Here is a 17,468-nt window from a genome sequence, read left to right as displayed (position 1 = left end):
ACAGTGTGAAAAGTGCTCAAAACTTCATATACAGGGTGACATTTCTCATCTCAAAACAGGACTCTGTTACAGTGAAACGTTAGACGCCCTTTGTTCATTTGTAAGAATTCTTCCCTCTCTCACCTTTGTTTCTCCTCATTTTAAGTCTTCTACCGTTTTAGACTTGTTCTGTTTTTTTTTTTTTTTCCTGCAGGGGCCTGTAAAGGGAATTCCTGCATCGCTCTAACCATGCACACCCTTGGACTTAGCTTTTACCTGTAACTGGCTTCTGAGAGACAAAGAGGAGAAACCTTCACTCCTAGTACACCTATTACAGCTGCAGAGGCGGAGGAGACAGTTGCGGAACTAGTTACAATGATGATAAGAAACAATACTTTGTTATTCCATAGCACTTTTAATGTTCATGTGTATTATCTCAGCTAGCCTTGAACCGCCTAAGTAAGGTGATGAGGACGGGTTTAAGCCCCACTGATATTTTAAAAGCCCAGAGAAAAGTGTTTGTTCCTCTACTAACCTGTTGTTTTAGAGCAGAGATCTGCATATTAAGCCTGCAGCCAAAATGAGTAGGTAGCCCACTACCTATTTTTGTATAGCCAGAGGGCTAAGAATGGTTTTTACATTTTAAGTGGTTTTACATTTTAAGATCAAAAGAAGGATAATATTTCATGACAAGTAAAAATTATATGGACTCAAAATTGTATGAATTTTATGAATTTAAATTTCCGTACTCATAACTAAAGTTTTATTGAACTACAGCCACATTCATTTATTTACATGCTATCTATGGCTGCTTTCTTGCTACAAACGCAAACTGGAGAATGTACCTGGCCTGCAAAGTCAAAGTATTTACTATCTGGCCCTTCACAAACAAAGTTTGCCAACCTTATTTTAGGGACACCACTGTCTTTCCTTTCTCAAAACCAGGCAATGAGCCTTCTGGTGTTTAGAGAACAGAAACTGCAGCTATGCCTGTACCACTGGTTGATAATCCTAGTAATGAACTAGATCCCCTCACTGGCTTGTGCCAGCTCCTCATTCTTCTGGGAAAACTCTCCAACGCCGGCCCACTGTTTTCCAACAACATACAAACTCTTAACCCATTATCTCCCCATTAGAGTGTGCCTTCTCTTCAGGCAGGAATAAAGACGTATAGCTGCCCGTCCCCACCCCCGCACTCCCTTTCCCGCAATTCTAACTGACAAACAGCAGGCAACTTATCTATGGAACAAACGATTCTGTAGTGCTTAGAATGTGACAGGCTCGTTTAATTCTCATTGCAGCCCTATGAGGCTGGCACTATTATCATCACCATCCTCATTTTATAGAGTAGGAACCAGAGGCACAGACAGGCTGAGCCACCTGTCCCAGGTCCTGCCAAGTGGTGCCTCCCAGCGGTGGAGGCAGCACTGGAATCCGTGCCGCCAAGCTCCTCGGGTTGGGTGACATGGAGATTCCCGTTAAAAACAGATTTCCCACAAGACCGATTGGAGCACCGATCGGAGCACCTGTCCGGGCCACACATTTCCTCCTGGAACACAGCAAGTGCCCCCTAAATTACCCGATTGAGCATCTCTTCCTGGCACGAGAGGCAGGGAGGCCAAAGGGCCGCCAAGCTGGCCTGGGAGAGGCGTAGGGCGGAGCGAGAGTGGAGTGACATTCCCTAGGGCGGAGCCCCAGGGCCCTAGAGACCAAGAGACTCCCGCCTCCCTCCTCCCGCCTCCTCTAGGCCGCCGGCCGCCAAGTGCTGAGTCACGGTGAGGCGACTGGACCCGCACTCTCTTAACCTGCCCTGCCTGCACTCGCTTGCGGCGGCTCTTCGCGTCCCCCGCCGCCGCTAAGGCTCCAGGTGCCGCTACCGCTGCGTGAGTACCTGGGGCCCCTGCAGGGGCCCACTAGGTGAGGGAATGCTGGCGATCAGTTTGCAAAAGCCTGCCTTCCCCAACCCGCTTTGGACTCCTAAGGGAGATAACAAGAGATACTTAAATTGTACTACGGAATTTGGTGAAAATGGTAGACGGCTTTTCTTTCTGCAAAGCACTGAGATCTAAGTACTTCATCAGTTGTTCACATGCATACAATTTAATTGTAGGAGTCTGGAAGGACCCAGACATAATCTAGATGGGGATAAAGATACTTTCTTGTTGCTTTGGTGTAGGTGATGACCGGCCTGTACTGCTTTGAGTATTAAGCTCATTTCTGCGCCCTACATTCCATCACCCAATAAATATTTATTGATTACTATTCAGGGAGGATACATTTTAGGGTAGGCCTTGACTAAGTGGAGAGTATTGTGGAGTAGAGCCCTTCTGAATAACAGCAGCTAACATTCTCATAGCACTAACTGCACCCCTTTGGGGAAGGCAGTCTTATCATTCCATTTTACAGATAAAACTGAGCCACAGAGAACCTCAGGTCACACAGCTGGTATGTGGTGAAGCTGAGATGCAAACCTAGGCTGTCTGGTTCCAGAGTCTGCTTTTTGCCAAAACACCTCTCTTCCTTTCAGTAGGAATCCTTGAAGGAATTGGGTACATTTCACTTGAAAAAAAGATTTAAGGGATTGGGGGTACTGTCTGCAAACACTTGAAGTGGAAAAGGGATTGATTATATTCCTTCTGGGATAGTCCATTAGAACCTACACCTCACAAGAGGAAAAGACTTTTGAATAACAAACACTCGCTATAGGTAAGTTCGGAAATATGAGATACATTGCCAAGAGCAGCTGGTCCATGATTTGCCTATGCTCTAGAAGACTTCATAAGTAAGTTGAAAGATTTCTTGCCCAAAATGTTGGCCCTGAACTTCAGGAATAGATGGGTCTTTGAATTCAATGACCCCCGAAGATCCCTTTTAATGCCAAGATCTTCAGCATGTTCTGGTAAGAGTTAGGGACCTCTTTGTTTTTCTGCGTGTTCCCTAAGGTGCCACACAAACCTCCCATCTGTCAGCCTCATTGGTAGCAACTACCTCATGGGTGCTAGCAGTGAGGCTGACAGATGAGTGGCACTGGGGAAGGGATGGGACATCGAGAGAATTCAGTGAAGTAAGAAAGATAAAAGTGTTCATTGGAGGTTTTTAGTAAGTGGCCAACAGAGCTGCTAAAGTCATGCTTCACTTAATGATGGGGATAGGTTCTGAGAAATGCATTGTTAGGTGATTTTGTCATTGTGCACACATCTTAGAGTGCACTTAGACAAACTTAGATGGTATAACCTAGGTGTGTAGTAGGATATGTGGTATAGCCTGTTATTCCTAGGCTGCAAATCCATACAGCATGTTCCTGTACTGAATACTGAGGCAACTGCAACACCATGGTGAGCATTTGTGTATCTAAACATACCTAAACATAGAAAAGATACAGTAAAAATACGCCATTATAGTCTTATGGGACTACTGTCATACATACAGTCCATTTATTGTTGACTGTGTAATGTTGACCTAAATATCATTATACGGTAGGCACATGACTGTATTGCTAACCTTTGCACAGGATGACTGTAGGATTACATGAGATCATTGCAAATAATTGGTGGGGTACGGGGCACCTAGTAGGTATGCATACATGTTCACCATCATTATGGTTGTTTTAAATCACCTAACCCAGGCCCTGCACATAGTAAGACATCAACAAATTGTAGCTGCTACTATTTTGTGCATCTAATTTAATATCATTTATTTTGTAGTCCTTGGATGTTCCCTCCTTTATGACTTCTTTTTTTGTTGTCCTTCCTTTAGCCCTCCATCCTCTACAGCTCAACATCAGAACACTCTCTTTTTAGACTCCGATATGGGGTCCTCCAAGAAAGTTACTCTCTCAGTGCTCAGCCGGGAGCAGTCGGAAGGGGTTGGAGCGAGGGTCCGGAGAAGCATTGGCCGACCCGAGGTATGCTAGTTGGGTGGCCGCTCCTTGTTTTCTTTTCAGAAGGGACTGGTGGGATGTTGATGGTGATTTGGGAAGAGGAGACCAAGATAGTCATGAGCTGGCCTGTGGGGTGCATAAGTGCAAACTTTAAAGTTTGCAGTCGGGGGGCCTCTGCAAACCAGCCCCAGCCCAAAGGGGGTTTCTGTAATGTGAATACAGAGATACAGAGGTCTTGGGCAGAAGGTGCAGCTGAGCTTCAGAAAGTGTCTCTGCTTTTCTCTGCACACGGGCGTGCCACCCTGGGCTGACGTGCTATCTGCCTCAGCATGCGTATCGCCAAACATGCCCACCACACAGCCCCTAAATTTATTTGCCCACACTTCAAAGCACCAGGGAGTAACTCTGATTCTCAATTCCAAATTCCCAGTAGAGGGAATCTGATTGGTTCAGCATAGGTCAGGTCTCCACTCCTGGCCAATCTGCTGTTGCCAAGGATTTAGATTCATTGAGAGACTGCTGGGACCCAACTTGTAGACCTCTGGTGAGGGACACGTGTAGATGGGTGTAGCTCTCAGAGAAGGTGATTATAGATTAGGTAGATGTCTTTCAACTTTAGAGAATGTTTTCATTTGAATATGAGAAATTTGGGATTTGTAGGGGAAATAAGTCTTATATACACAGAAAGGTATCAGATGGTGGTCATAGCCTAGGGAATATAGCCCCTAGTACCATATCCGATCCTCAAAACATTTTCTAATAGAAGAAATACGTTACAGAGATGGATTCCATTTTGAAAAGTGAGACTGGTTTGTCCCTCTTCTTAAATTCTACTCTGATAATTTTAATGCTACTTTGTTGCTCAACCTAAGCTTTAAAAGGGTTACTTTCTCAACTTTTCGATCTCTGAAATGTTATTTATAGGGTTTTAAAAAACTCCTGGCCTTCCTCAATGAGTGCTGACCTACATTTTTGATGGGTTCAATATTTTTTAGTTATGTTTTAAACTGACAAATAAAAATTGTATATATTTATGATATACAAAATGATGTTTTGATAGGTGTCTATATTGTGGGATGGCTAAATCAAGCTAATTAACATATTCATTACCTCACATACTTTTTTTTTGTGATGACAGCATTTAAAGTCTCTCTTAGCCAATTTCAAGTATACATTGTTATTAATTATAGTCACCATTTTGTGCAATGAATCTCTTGAACTCATTCCTCCTGACTGAAATTTTGCATCCTTTGACCAACATCTCTCCTTCCATATCCTCCCATCCCCTAGCCGGGGTAACCACCATTCTACTCTCTGCTTCTATGAGTTTGATTTTTTTAGATTTTGCATATGAGTGAGAACATGCAGTAATTGTCTTTCTGTGCCTGGCTTATTTCACCTAGCGTAATGTTGATTGGCCACTGAGGCAGAGGAAAAACTGTCAACACAACTCTCCAACAGCCCCATCAGGCCATTTCTCTTTCCAATTAGCTTCCCATTTACACCTGAATGTCTTTTGAGGTCCATCAAACAGAGTTTTCTGAAAACAAGATTATTCTAATTACCTGCAAACAAGATTATTCTAATGGCTAAATGCACAGGGAGTGTTGGGGAGATGCAGATGGAGGTGGTATCATATTCTACTAGGCTACATCACCAGCAGAACAATTGGAAAGAATTTTGGGGCCCCAAACACACCTGTTAGTTAGCCATTATTATATATTGAGGGTAGCTAACACTTTAATTAGTCCATCTGTCAGGAACACATCTCCTGAGAATTTTATTGTTTTTGTCCTGTGAATCCCTTTGGCAGTTTGATGAAACCTTTGGCAGTTTGATGAAACCTATTAATTTCTTCTGAAAGCAATGTTTTAAAATACATAAAATACATAGAATTACTAAAAGAAAATACATATGATTACCAAGGAAAACTTTTATACTGAAACATGGTTAGGAACAATTTAAAAAACATTTGGTGGCAGTTCTAGTAACTCCTGAATTTCAAAGCTGTGAAGAACATGAACAATATTTTGATATATCTACGAACAACTGTAATGTGATATGAAAATAACTTTGATTTCAATTGGTGACAAAGTCACAGGTACTGGTAATTTACTGTGGTGCATTGACTACATTCATAATTGAAGTTAAATTTCAGTCTGGAGATGACAGTGATGGTTGCACAATGTAAATATATTTAATGCCACAAAACTGTACTCTTGAAATGGTTAAAATGCTAAATTTTATGTTATGTATATTTTACCACAATAAAAAAAAAACAGAAAAAAAATTAGTAGAGGTTAGTGACAATAAAGGTGTAATTTTTTAGCAGTCCAAGTTTACAGCCCTTCTGAGTTCTATCATTGGTGCCAGGTAAGAGTCCATGGCTGATAACTTATGCTTTAAATATCCCCATATTTTACTGATTCAGGTCTCCTGTACCCCAGGAATGACTCTACCTTAAGGAAAAATACATGGATAGGAATCATTCCTAATCCCATCAGCCTGGTTTAATTACTATTGAGACAAAGGGTCTTTTTGTTTGTTTCCATATAATTGTATATTTTACATCATGGGATTATATAGAATAAACAATTTTGTGTTCCAATGTTTTTTTATTTAACAATGGTAGTGTAAGGACTTCCTATGTTATTATAAATTCCTCATAAACATCATTTTAATAGTTATGCCTTTTCCTGTGTATAAGCATAGCATTATTCTCTTACTCGTGAATCTATTTTTGACCATTTAGATTGCTGCCATATTATTTTTGCACTCTACATACTACCAACTTGCCAGAAAGGTAGACTCGCTAACCCTCCCATCAGCAGAGAATGAAAGCATCTGTGTAACATCAAGAGGTTACTTTTCTTTCTTTCGGTTTTTTTTTCTTTTCTTTTCTTTTCTTTTTTTTTTTTTTTTTTGAGATGGAGTTTCACTCTTGTTGCCCAGGCTGGAATGCAATGGCGTGATCTCAGCTCACCGCAGCCTCCGCCTCCCTGGTTCAAGCCATTCTCCTGCCTCAGCCTCCCGAGTCGCTGGGATTACAGGCATGCGCCACCACGCCCAGCTAATTTTGTATTGTTAGTAGAGACGGGGTTTCTCCATGTTGGTCAGGCTGGTCTCAAACGCCCAACTTCAGGTGATCCACCCACTTCGGCCTCCCAAAATGCTGGGATTACAGGCATGAGCCACAGCACCCGACCAACAGGTTATTTTTCAAACTCTGCACCAAAGCTTCTGTCTCTAAAGAAATATGTCATAAACTTTGGACCCAGAGCTATTTTAGCTTAGTATCTACAACAGTGCTCAATATTCACAGCCGCAAGTGTTTTGACTCCTTTGACTGCAAATGTGGAGATAGAAGAGGAATTTACAGTGCTCTCACTGAGCCTTTCTGTGATTTAACAACAAGGAAGAGATGGAGTTGTGCTGGCCCACACCCTTCATCACAGTTATACATGGGCCTGGCTAGCCAGATTGGAATTTGAATGGCTGAGTAGCATAGGTGCTAGGGAGTGGTTCCTCTGTGCTCCCAGCAGGAGGGAAATCCACTACTCATCTGCACTTGCCTCTATGCCCACTCCTGCTACCAGACACTCCTCGGTGGAATGTGATTCTCCGTGGGTCACTCTTATTTTTATTTTGTTAATGAAGAATTTCAATCATCATAGAAAAGTGGAGAAATAGTATGATGAATCTCCATGTTCCTTGCACCCACAATGATCAACTCATGGCAATCTTATTTCATCTATATTATCATCCCTTTCTCCCCTCAAAGTATTTTGAAAAGAACTCCAGCCATTATTTTATTTCATTTATAAATATTTCAATTTGTATCTCTAAAAGATAACTTGAAAAAAAAAACACTACAATCTCATTATCACACTTTACAAAAATTTTAAAAATCCCTTAATATCATCAAATAGCCTTTACGAATCTTGGTCTTCACTGATTTAGCCTCTGTAGAAGGTGCTTTTCATTATCAAGGTCTCTAGATATTGAGTCAAGGAAGTGGGCCATAGCGTCACAGCTCAAGTCCATTCGAGGCTATATCTAGATCTCAGTCTGGGATATGTGCTGCGGTTTCCTTCTGCCTTCTCATTGTTATCCCCAGGTTCCAGTCTGGAGGCCAAGTACCCAGAAGGTAGCCGGAGGTGTTGGAGTCTATCTTGAGGAGCCTGTTACTTCAGCTGCTGCCATATTGTCTTGACACAGGCTGACCTAGAATCTCCTGATTCTTGGCTACTACCACAGGCATTATTGCCCTTATATCAGTTAGGATTAGGTTCAACTGTGTGTAACAGAAAGCATCCTCCAAAAACAATGATGTACATAAGTAACTTTGTTTGTTTCTCTTTTGTAAAGTGCCAAAATAGGCACTCCAGGGTGGTCTTCCACTCTTATCAGGGATCTGTGTTCATTCTATCTTAGGTCATAATTCTTAGTACATTCTTAGTGCATCATCTTATAGTCCAAGACAGCTGTTAGGGAAATGGCAACCATTTACCCTCTGTTACAGAAGGAGGAAGAGGGGAAGGGCAAAATGATACTCATCTGCTGTCCATCCTCCTCTTATAAGGAATTTTCCTAAAAGTTCCACCCTGCAACTTCTACATTGTAGCTAGATTCAATCATATGGACACAACTAGCTACAAGAGAGGCCATGGACCTAACACAAGTACCACTCAGTATATTGTAGCATACCTTTTATGTACACAGAATTATTGTAAGTTCAGTGGAGCATCGTAAAAAAGCATAGCATCGTCCCCATCCTCAAGGAACTATTATTCTTGGTAGTTACTTCCAGTGCTTCCTGATGTAAATAAAATGCCAGGCTTTATTATGGGAGTACCACATACCTGAGGGTGGTGGCCGCAAGTTTTGATTGACCTTCTCTCTTTTTTTTTGAGACAGAGTCTTACTGTGTCTCCCTTGGCTCACTGTAACCTCTGCCTCCTGGGTTCAAGCGATTCTAGTGCCTTAGCCACCACGCCTGGCTAATTTTTGTATTTTTAGTAGAGACAGGGCTTCACTATGTTGGCCAGGCTGGTCTCAAACTCACAGTCTCAAGCGATCCATCTGCCTCGGCCTCCCAAAGTGCTGGGATTATAGGCATGAGCCACCGCGCCCGGCCTGATTGGCCTTACGAGACTAAAAGAGGTAGATTGGAAGCTGCCACTTGAATTCAGCAGCTAAAGGACTTAGAACTATTTGAATGAAAAGAAATTCTCATGTGATTCAAAAACATTAAAAGATTGTCAATTTGATATGTAGAGAGAGAAAGATGTGAATGAATTGGGGACTTAGTGAAAACATTTTAGAAAATCGGAGTTTTATAAATTAGGTCTTGTCTACAGATAACACGTTTATTTTACATGCTATTGAATCCGTGCTAAATGTTTAGAGAATGTGAGGAAGTTTGACGAGGACTAATACCCAGTACTGCAAATAACACTTTAGTACGACAGTCTAATGCAAGATATTCTTACTTTTTTGAGGGAAAGTGTGTCTTACACATATCTCCAATTTTCTGGCAAGATAATCAATTCATCCCTCTGACTCTTACCTCAATCAGCCCCCTAACTTCTTCAGTCTCTTTCTTGTGCTGGCTTTCTTCCTATGTGTGTTCATATTTCATCGATTGCTGACCAGAAGGATCAAATGGGCAATAAATATGACAAATAGTACTGATTCGGTCTGAATCTATGTGTCTTCCCCACTCCAAACCTAACACCCAATATGACGGTATTAGGAGGGGAGGCCTCTGGGAGGTGTTAGGTCATGAGGGCAGAACCCTCAGGAATGGGATTAATGCCCTTATAAATGAGACCCCAGAGAGCGAGCTGGCTCCTTCCGCCATGTGGGGACACAGCTAGAAGGCACTCTGTCTGAACCAGAAAGTTGGCCCCTCACCAGACACCAAATTTGTTGGTGCTTTTATCTTGGACTTCTTAGCCTCCAGAACTGTGGGAAATAAATCTCAGTTGTTTATAATCCAACCAGTTTATAGTATTATGTTATAGCAACTCAAACAGACTAAGACAGAAAATTGGCACTGAAATTGTCCATTGTCTTGAACAATAGGTCCTGGTTTCTGTTTTGATGTCTGACAAAGCTCCTTATTAAATGGTGAAATGGTCATTTGGCCACACCCTTGGTATTTTCTCCTGAACATGTTTCTCATTCTTTATAATATGGGTAGGCTGAAAATTTTTCCAAATCTTTAAGTTCTGCTTCTCTTTTGATTAACAGTTCTGCCTTTAAATTATTTCTCTCTTCTTGCATTTTTCTATATGCCATCAAGAGTAACCCGGTCCCTCAACGCTTTGTGCACAAACAGCATCAGCTAAACATCCAATTTCATTGCTTACAGGTTCTACCTTCCACAAAACACTAGGATATGAACACAGATCAGTCAAGTCATTTTGCCACTTTATAACAAGGGTAATCTTCCCTTCAGTTTTCAATAACATATTTCTGTCTAAGATCTCATCAGAATGGCCTTTACTGTCCATATTTCTACCAACAATCTATTCAGGATTACTTAGATATTCTTTAAGAAGATTGAGGCTGGGCACAGTGGCTCATGCCTGTAATCCTACCACTTTGGGAGGCCGAGGTGGGTGGATCACTTGAGCTCAGGAGTTTGAGACTAGCCTGGGCAACATGGTGAAACCTCGTCTCTACAAAAAATACAAAAATTAGCTGGGCATGTTGGCTGGCACCTGTAGTCCCAGCTACTTGGGGCGCTGAGGCGGGCGCATTGCTTGAGCCCAGGAAACGGAGGTTGCAGTGAGTCGAGATCATGCCACCACACTCCAACACGGGCAACACAATGAGACCCTGTCTCAAAAAAAAAAAAAAAAAAAGAAAAAGAAAAGAAAAAGAAAAAAAGAAAAGAAAAGAAAATTGAGACTCTTTCTAGAGCCCTCTTCTTTTCTTTCTGGGCCCTCACCAGAATTGCTTTTAATGGTTCATTCACAGCAATGTAGGCTTTTGCTAGCATGACTTCAAGACTTCTAGCCACTATAAAGTTTAAGCAGTTCCAAGGCTACTTCCAGTTTTAGATATTCATTACAGCAGTGCTCCAAGTTCTTGATAACAATGAATAACTACTGTTCTGTGGGTGGTGGATGGTGATAAGGGTAGGACTAAAAAGAGAGAACCTCTTGTTCTTCACAGTTTATTTGACAGCAGGGCATATTTACTCATTTAAACTTTTTGATACAAAGAAGCAATAAGTATTTCTTTATCTCGTCTTTACTCATATTTTAATAGAACCACAACAACATAGAATTTAAAAGTTATCTTAGAGCTCCAAACACTTTGTTTGTACCTGGGGAAGTGATGGCTGTGATATTTATAGGACTGGTGCAGTATAACAGATTCTACCCATCTATGTAGAACCTACAGTGCTTTGGGCACAGACCAGGTGTGCTACATTCATTGTTTTCAATCCTTATAATCTTCCAAGGTATATATTATCATGTGAGGAGAAAGCAATGTATAATAAGGTATGAGAATTCTCAACCTCTCCTCCTACCAATCCCGTTTCTGTTCCTGGACTTTTAATAAGCCGATGTGGAATAATGAATGACAAGACTGAAAGGAAACAAATTTGCTTGGTTGATTTTCACTGGAAAGGGCAGAGACTTACTAGTGGAAGAGAAAAGAGTAAATACAGAAGGTGAGAGAAGGAGAAAAGGAAAGAGGTGTCTGCAGATGGTTTGAAGTGATTTGAAGAGTTAGAGTGACAAAAAATGGAATCATGGGAGACAGATGTATACATGGAGAGGGGTAAGAGGGAATTTAAACATATATTTAAATTGAAGCCTCTTTTGGTGTTTTTGAGAGGATTCAATAAACAATTTGAATTTATTTTCAATTACTTTAAAATATTGGACTGGATGAAACACCAGGTTGAGACAGGCTACAAAGTGCCCCAGCTTTATATGGGTTGCAGTCCACATTTTCAAATGAAGAAATTGAGAATTGGTTAGGTTAAAAAACTTGCAGTAGCTTGTTGAATTTATATATTATATATAATATAAATATATTTTATATTATTTTAAAAATATTATATTATTTAAAAATAATATATTATTATATATAATTATATATATTATTATATTATATATTATTATATATAATTATATATTATTATATTATATATTATTATATATAATTATATATAATGTATGATATATATGATATATAATTATATATAATATATAATATATGTTATGTATATGAGTGTGCATGTTTTTTCATAGAAAGTTAAAATAAGAAAGATAAAACCAGAGACAGTTTCATACTTTCATTTCTAGTAGTATGACAGAGTAGACATCCTGAAATAAATAACTTAAAAATTAATTAGCTGAGCTGCCAAGAGGTTGGTGAAACTCAGAGTATAAAAACAATAAGAAAGAAAGAAAAAATGGAAAATCTGAAGTTTCATAGCCATAATGGTAATCGAATGAATATTTTAAAAGTTTATAACAAAGACAACAGGACCAGAAGATTTTACAGACAAATTTTACAAAATATTTAAGGTGTAAGTAATTCTAATAATGCACAAACTCTCCAGGGGATGAAATCTAAGGAAGTGCTCCTCAAATCACTTCATGAAGCTGATATTGCCTTGCTATTGGGACCAGACAAGGACAGCTAATGAAAGAATAACTACATCATATTTATGAAAATGTTTGCAAGAATCATAGAAAATTAACCAACCAAATACAACAATGTATTAAAAGACAATATATCATGATCAAGTTTGGATTATCTGAAGAGAGCAAATTTGGTTTAATGTTAGAAAGTCTATTTTTATATTTTATTAAAATTAAGAGGTTAAAGGAGAAAAAAATCATATAAGTGTCTCAATAGTGTGGAAAAGGCATTCAACAGAATTCAACATCCATTCATGTTTAAAAAAAACAACAACTTGGTAAACTAGAAGTACAAGGGAAACTCTTTAACCTTATGAAGGGAATTTATAAAACACCTGCATTAAACAACCAGATTACCAATAAAAGTTTATAAAGCAATCTATGTAAAATCAGGGAGAAGACAAGGATGTCTACCACCACCATTTCTACTCAAGACTGTTATAGAGATGCTCACTTGTAAAAATGCAAGGAAAAGAAATAGAAAATATAAGGATTGAAAATGAAAAAAAAATCCCTTCTTATTTGCTAATGAGCGTTGGTTGAAATATTACTACCAAATATTCACTCCTTCTCTATAATAGGATTTTACACCCACATCCATTTTTAGGTACATTATCCATGAGACACATAGGGAGGGATTAAGTGCCCTTCTCCCTGACTTTGGGCTTGGCCATGTCACATGCTTTGACCAATGGAATGTATTAATGTGATTGTGAATGGTTGACCTGACTTGCTTTTTACTCCTGCCCTTGGCTGTGAGAACATAATGCCCTTCATAGGGGCCACTGTTTCAGCCTGAGTCCCAGAGTGAGAAGACATGTCAAGACCAGCCAGGCCCATAGAAGCCCAGAGAAATTGCAGTCTGCCACGGCTTTAATCCAATGCAAGACAAAAATTTTTTTGTGAACTATTAAGCAAAAGTTTATTGATAAATACACTGGTGATATGAACATCAAAAAAGAAAACCCAAAAGAAACTACAGATGAATCATTAAAATTAATAAGAGGCAGGGTTCAAAAATCGCCTAGCACGTTTCTAATTTCCAGCAGCAAACTGTTCAAAATATAATGTGCAAATGATGCTTGCAGTAGAATTCCATTAAAAATACAAGTTAGCTAGAAAAATAATTTTTAAATATATGTAAGACCTTTATGGAGAAAATTGCAAATCCTTATTGAAATATGTTTAAAGACCTAAATAAATGGGGATAACCATGGTTCTATTGAGGAAAACTCAATATTATATAAATGTCAGTTCTTCACAAATTGATCGATAGATTAAAACCAATTCCAATCAAATGTTCAAAATTTTTCTTCATAGAATTTGATAAATTTTCTAAAATTTATGCAAAATAACGTGGTCAAGAATAAGCAAGACAATAACAAACATATGGATGACAGCCAGATATGTTTCTACCTCTCATTTGAGCTTGAGATTGATCTTTAGTTGCCTGCTAGCCTTTGCATAATATAATGTGCACTCAATATTAATAGTTCTATTTATACAGATAACATTTATATGGATATATCAAATTCAGTGTGACTTAAAATGAAGTCACCATAGCTATTTCAAGGTAGCTTCTTCCATTATGTTCTTTAAGTGCTGAATGGCCCTACCATCTTCCCAGACACCATAGTTAAAAATTTGGGAGTCAGTTAATGCTCTTCCTTTTTGTCTCATAAATATCTACCCAGTCACTCAACCACTCTCCATCACTACTGCCATTGCCTTAGTTCTGGCCTTTGCCTTTGCTCAGACTATTTGAGATAAACTTCTAGATATTCTTTGTTTCCTGTCTTCCTTTACCAAGCCATCTTCCATAGAGTGATCCTTCTAAATCTGATCATATCAAACTCTGATGAAAACTCCCATCACCTTCAGGATAAAATCCAAACTCCTTTAGGATTTCTCCTCCATCATCTGCCCATGTATCTCATAATTCCATATGCATCTTTTGCCCCAACAGATTAGTTTCCCTTAGCTCTTTAAGCATGCCAAGCTGATTTTCTGCTTTTCTACCTGGAATATCTTTCCTTCTCCTTTTCTCCCATCTACTTGATTAACTCAACCATGTACTTCAAGACAGAGATTAAGTGTCATATTCCTGAGTTTTCTGACCTTCTCTGATCCCATCCCACTGTCATATTTGTAAAATTGTCTTCCTCCAAAGCATTTATTACCTTGTTGCAATAATTGATTTTCTAGTCTGTTCCCCTGTAAGATTATGAATCTGTTTAGGATACAGAATACATCTTGTTTATACTTGACTATTTATATCTTAGATGATTATGAAATGTTTGTCCCTTTTTGCGCTTCTCATGAAATGTCAACTCTCTAACACAATCTGTGAATCCTTGTGTGTATGTGTGTGTATTAGTCCGTTTTCATGCTGCTGATAAAGACATACCTGAAACTGGGCAATTTACAAAAGAAAGAGGTTTAACTGGACTCAAACAGCTCCACGTGGCTGGGGAGGCCTCACATTCATGGTGGAAGGCAAGGAGGAGCAAGTCACATCTTACACGGATGGCAGCAGGCAAAAAAAGAGAGCTTGTGCCGAGAAACTCCCATTTTTAAAACCATCAGATCCTGTGAGACCCATTCACTATCACAAGAACAGAACAGGAAAGACCCATCCCCATGTTTCAGTCATCTCCCACTGAGTTGCTCCCACAACACATGGGAATCATGGGAGCTACAAGACGAGATTTGGGTGGGGACACGAAACCAAACCATATCAGTGTGTATAAGAAGTTCTTCCTGGCCGGGTGCGGTGGCTCAAGCCTGTAATCCCAGCACTTTGGGAGGCCGGGACGGGCAGATCACGAGGTCAGGAGATTGAGACCATCCTGGCTAACACAGTGAAACCCCGTCTCTACTAAAAAATACAAAAAAACTAGCTAGGCGAGGTGGCGGGCGCCTGTAGTCCCAGCTACTTGCGAGGCTGAGGCAGGAGAATGGTGTAAACCCTGGAGGCGGAGCTTGCAGTGAGCTGAGATCCGGCCACTGCACTCCAGCCTGGGCGACAGAGCGAGACTCCGTCTCAAAAAAAAAAAAAAAAAAAAAAAGTTCTTCCTGAAAGCAATTTTCATTGTAAAAAGTTGCTCATTGGCTATGTAGTTTTCAGTGAGGCTTGCTAGATCTGTTCATAAATGTAGCTCTTGGTAGTATGGCTTAAAAGACATACCTAATCTGCAAATTTTGCTTTTATTTCAGTTAAAAAATCTGGATCCATTTTTACTGTTTGATGAATTTAAAGGAGGTAGACCAGGAGGATTTCCTGATCATCCACATCGAGGTTTTGAAACAGTAAGTACAATAATTTGATTGCAGAAGTGTGTATTTTGAAACATGCCTCTTTCTTCTAATAGAAAATTCAATTTTAAAAGCAATAAATAATAGGCTAAAAATTCATTTATAAGTTGCAGGCTATTTTACATAAGATATACTCAAATTTAAATATTTACTGTTTTTAGAATTCTTTGAATTTATGCCACCAAAAACATTCCTATTTGAGCAGTTAATAAATTGGCTTATTAAAATATTTTTATAATTAAAATAATGTATTGGGGATAGAATAAACTATTTGTGATTAAAATACTTTTATATAGAAAACCTGTTTCTAATCATGCCACTGCCCGGCAGTCTGGGCAACAGAGTGAGGCCTTGTCTTACAAAAAAAAAAAAGAAAGAAAAAGAAAAAACCTGTTTCTATCTTGTTTCTACACAAGAATGTTCAGATGTGTGTAACCTCCTGTAATATTATACACTCCAAAAGACAATCCAAGAAGTATATGAGTATTTATACTAACTTCTAAGGAATTATAGAATCAAGGGGCCTGAATATAACATAGCCTAAAAATTAGGATTTTAAGGACATACATATACATTTACTAGTTTAATTGCAAAATTTAGAGATTCTGCTGAACACTTAATGTTCAGTTTTAGTTACAGAAATAAAAATGTGTAACATAAAATTGTGGCACTTTCAAAGATTCTCATTGTCCACACACATATATTCTGTGGAAGCTCAGGGATAGTTACTTCCTAGTTACAATGTTTAGCCATCTACTCACGAGAACAACCTGTATTCCTAGGGAAGAGACCAGGGCTTGTTAAAGGCTCAGTGTGTTTGTAAAGCCAATTAGTGAATGAGTAAATATTTATTGAAGGCTAGTGATATGCAGGCGTTGGTGTAGGGTGATCTTTTGTATGTTAGGGTGTGTTGAGTGTTGGGAAAGTGTGGGCAGAAGGCAGATGGAGGGAGGCTAAAGAAGGGTGAGGCATGATCCCTGCTTGCTTCCTATGCAGTCTAGTTAAGGAGGTTAAAGATGTTTGGGAAAGAGGGCACCACCACAGTGTAAAAGGATAATGAAGCAAGAAGTTTCTGGAAGTAGGATCAGGGTAGTTGAACTCTTTTCCCTTCCTCATTTAGCCATTCGCCTTCCAGTTCCCTTCTCTGCTAACATGTTGAAGGCGCTGTGGCTTGCTTTGCAGCAGTAATGGAAGCCATTCCTTTCACCTACCCTACACTCATGCTGGATTCTGACTCTGTTCCTGGAAAATGTCTCCACTCTGTGCTCCTGCTCGAGCTGCTTCTTGTTCACTCCATCCCATAGCTCCACTTACCACCTTACTAATCCTTCAAGGTCTTTTCGGATATCACCATCTCCATCAAGTTTTGCAGACAATCCCAAGAGGATGCACTTTCTCCTTCATTTGGTCCTCATCGCATTATATTTTTACCAGTCTCATGCACATTATGCCTTTTTGATGACCTTGATTGTATACTCTCTGTCTTGCATTAGAATTAGGGATTGCCTCAACCTCCCCTCACATACCCAAGAGGACCATGAAATCATTCTCTGTGTTCTCTATGTGGAGATACTCAGTAACTACCAGCTGAATTTAAGTGAATAATAAAAAGTTGAAGACAA

The 17,468-nt window shown here is 39.4% G+C and overlaps 1 protein-coding gene across 3 annotated transcripts in view; it reads left to right on the top strand.

Moving 5' to 3' along the window:
- The first annotated feature begins 1,709 nt into the window (after window positions 1-1,709).
- Window positions 1,710-17,468, top strand: part of PIR (pirin) — a 113,292-nt gene continuing 97,533 nt past the window's right edge. For 2 of the 3 annotated variants that reach the window (XM_015126979.2, XM_001116938.4), the window contains exons 1-3: window positions 1,718-1,862; window positions 3,736-3,883; window positions 15,748-15,840. In XM_015126979.2, coding sequence (XP_014982465.1) covers window positions 3,788-3,883; window positions 15,748-15,840 — 189 coding nt within the window. In that variant the 5' untranslated portion in view covers window positions 1,718-1,862; window positions 3,736-3,787. 3 annotated transcript variants of the gene reach the window in all.

Source organism: Macaca mulatta, chromosome X, assembly GCF_049350105.2.
Source record: "Macaca mulatta isolate MMU2019108-1 chromosome X, T2T-MMU8v2.0, whole genome shotgun sequence".
Taxonomy (NCBI): Eukaryota; Metazoa; Chordata; class Mammalia; order Primates; family Cercopithecidae; genus Macaca; species Macaca mulatta.
The sequence above is the reverse complement of the archived record's forward strand: the minus strand, read 5'-3'. Positions and strand labels throughout refer to the sequence as shown.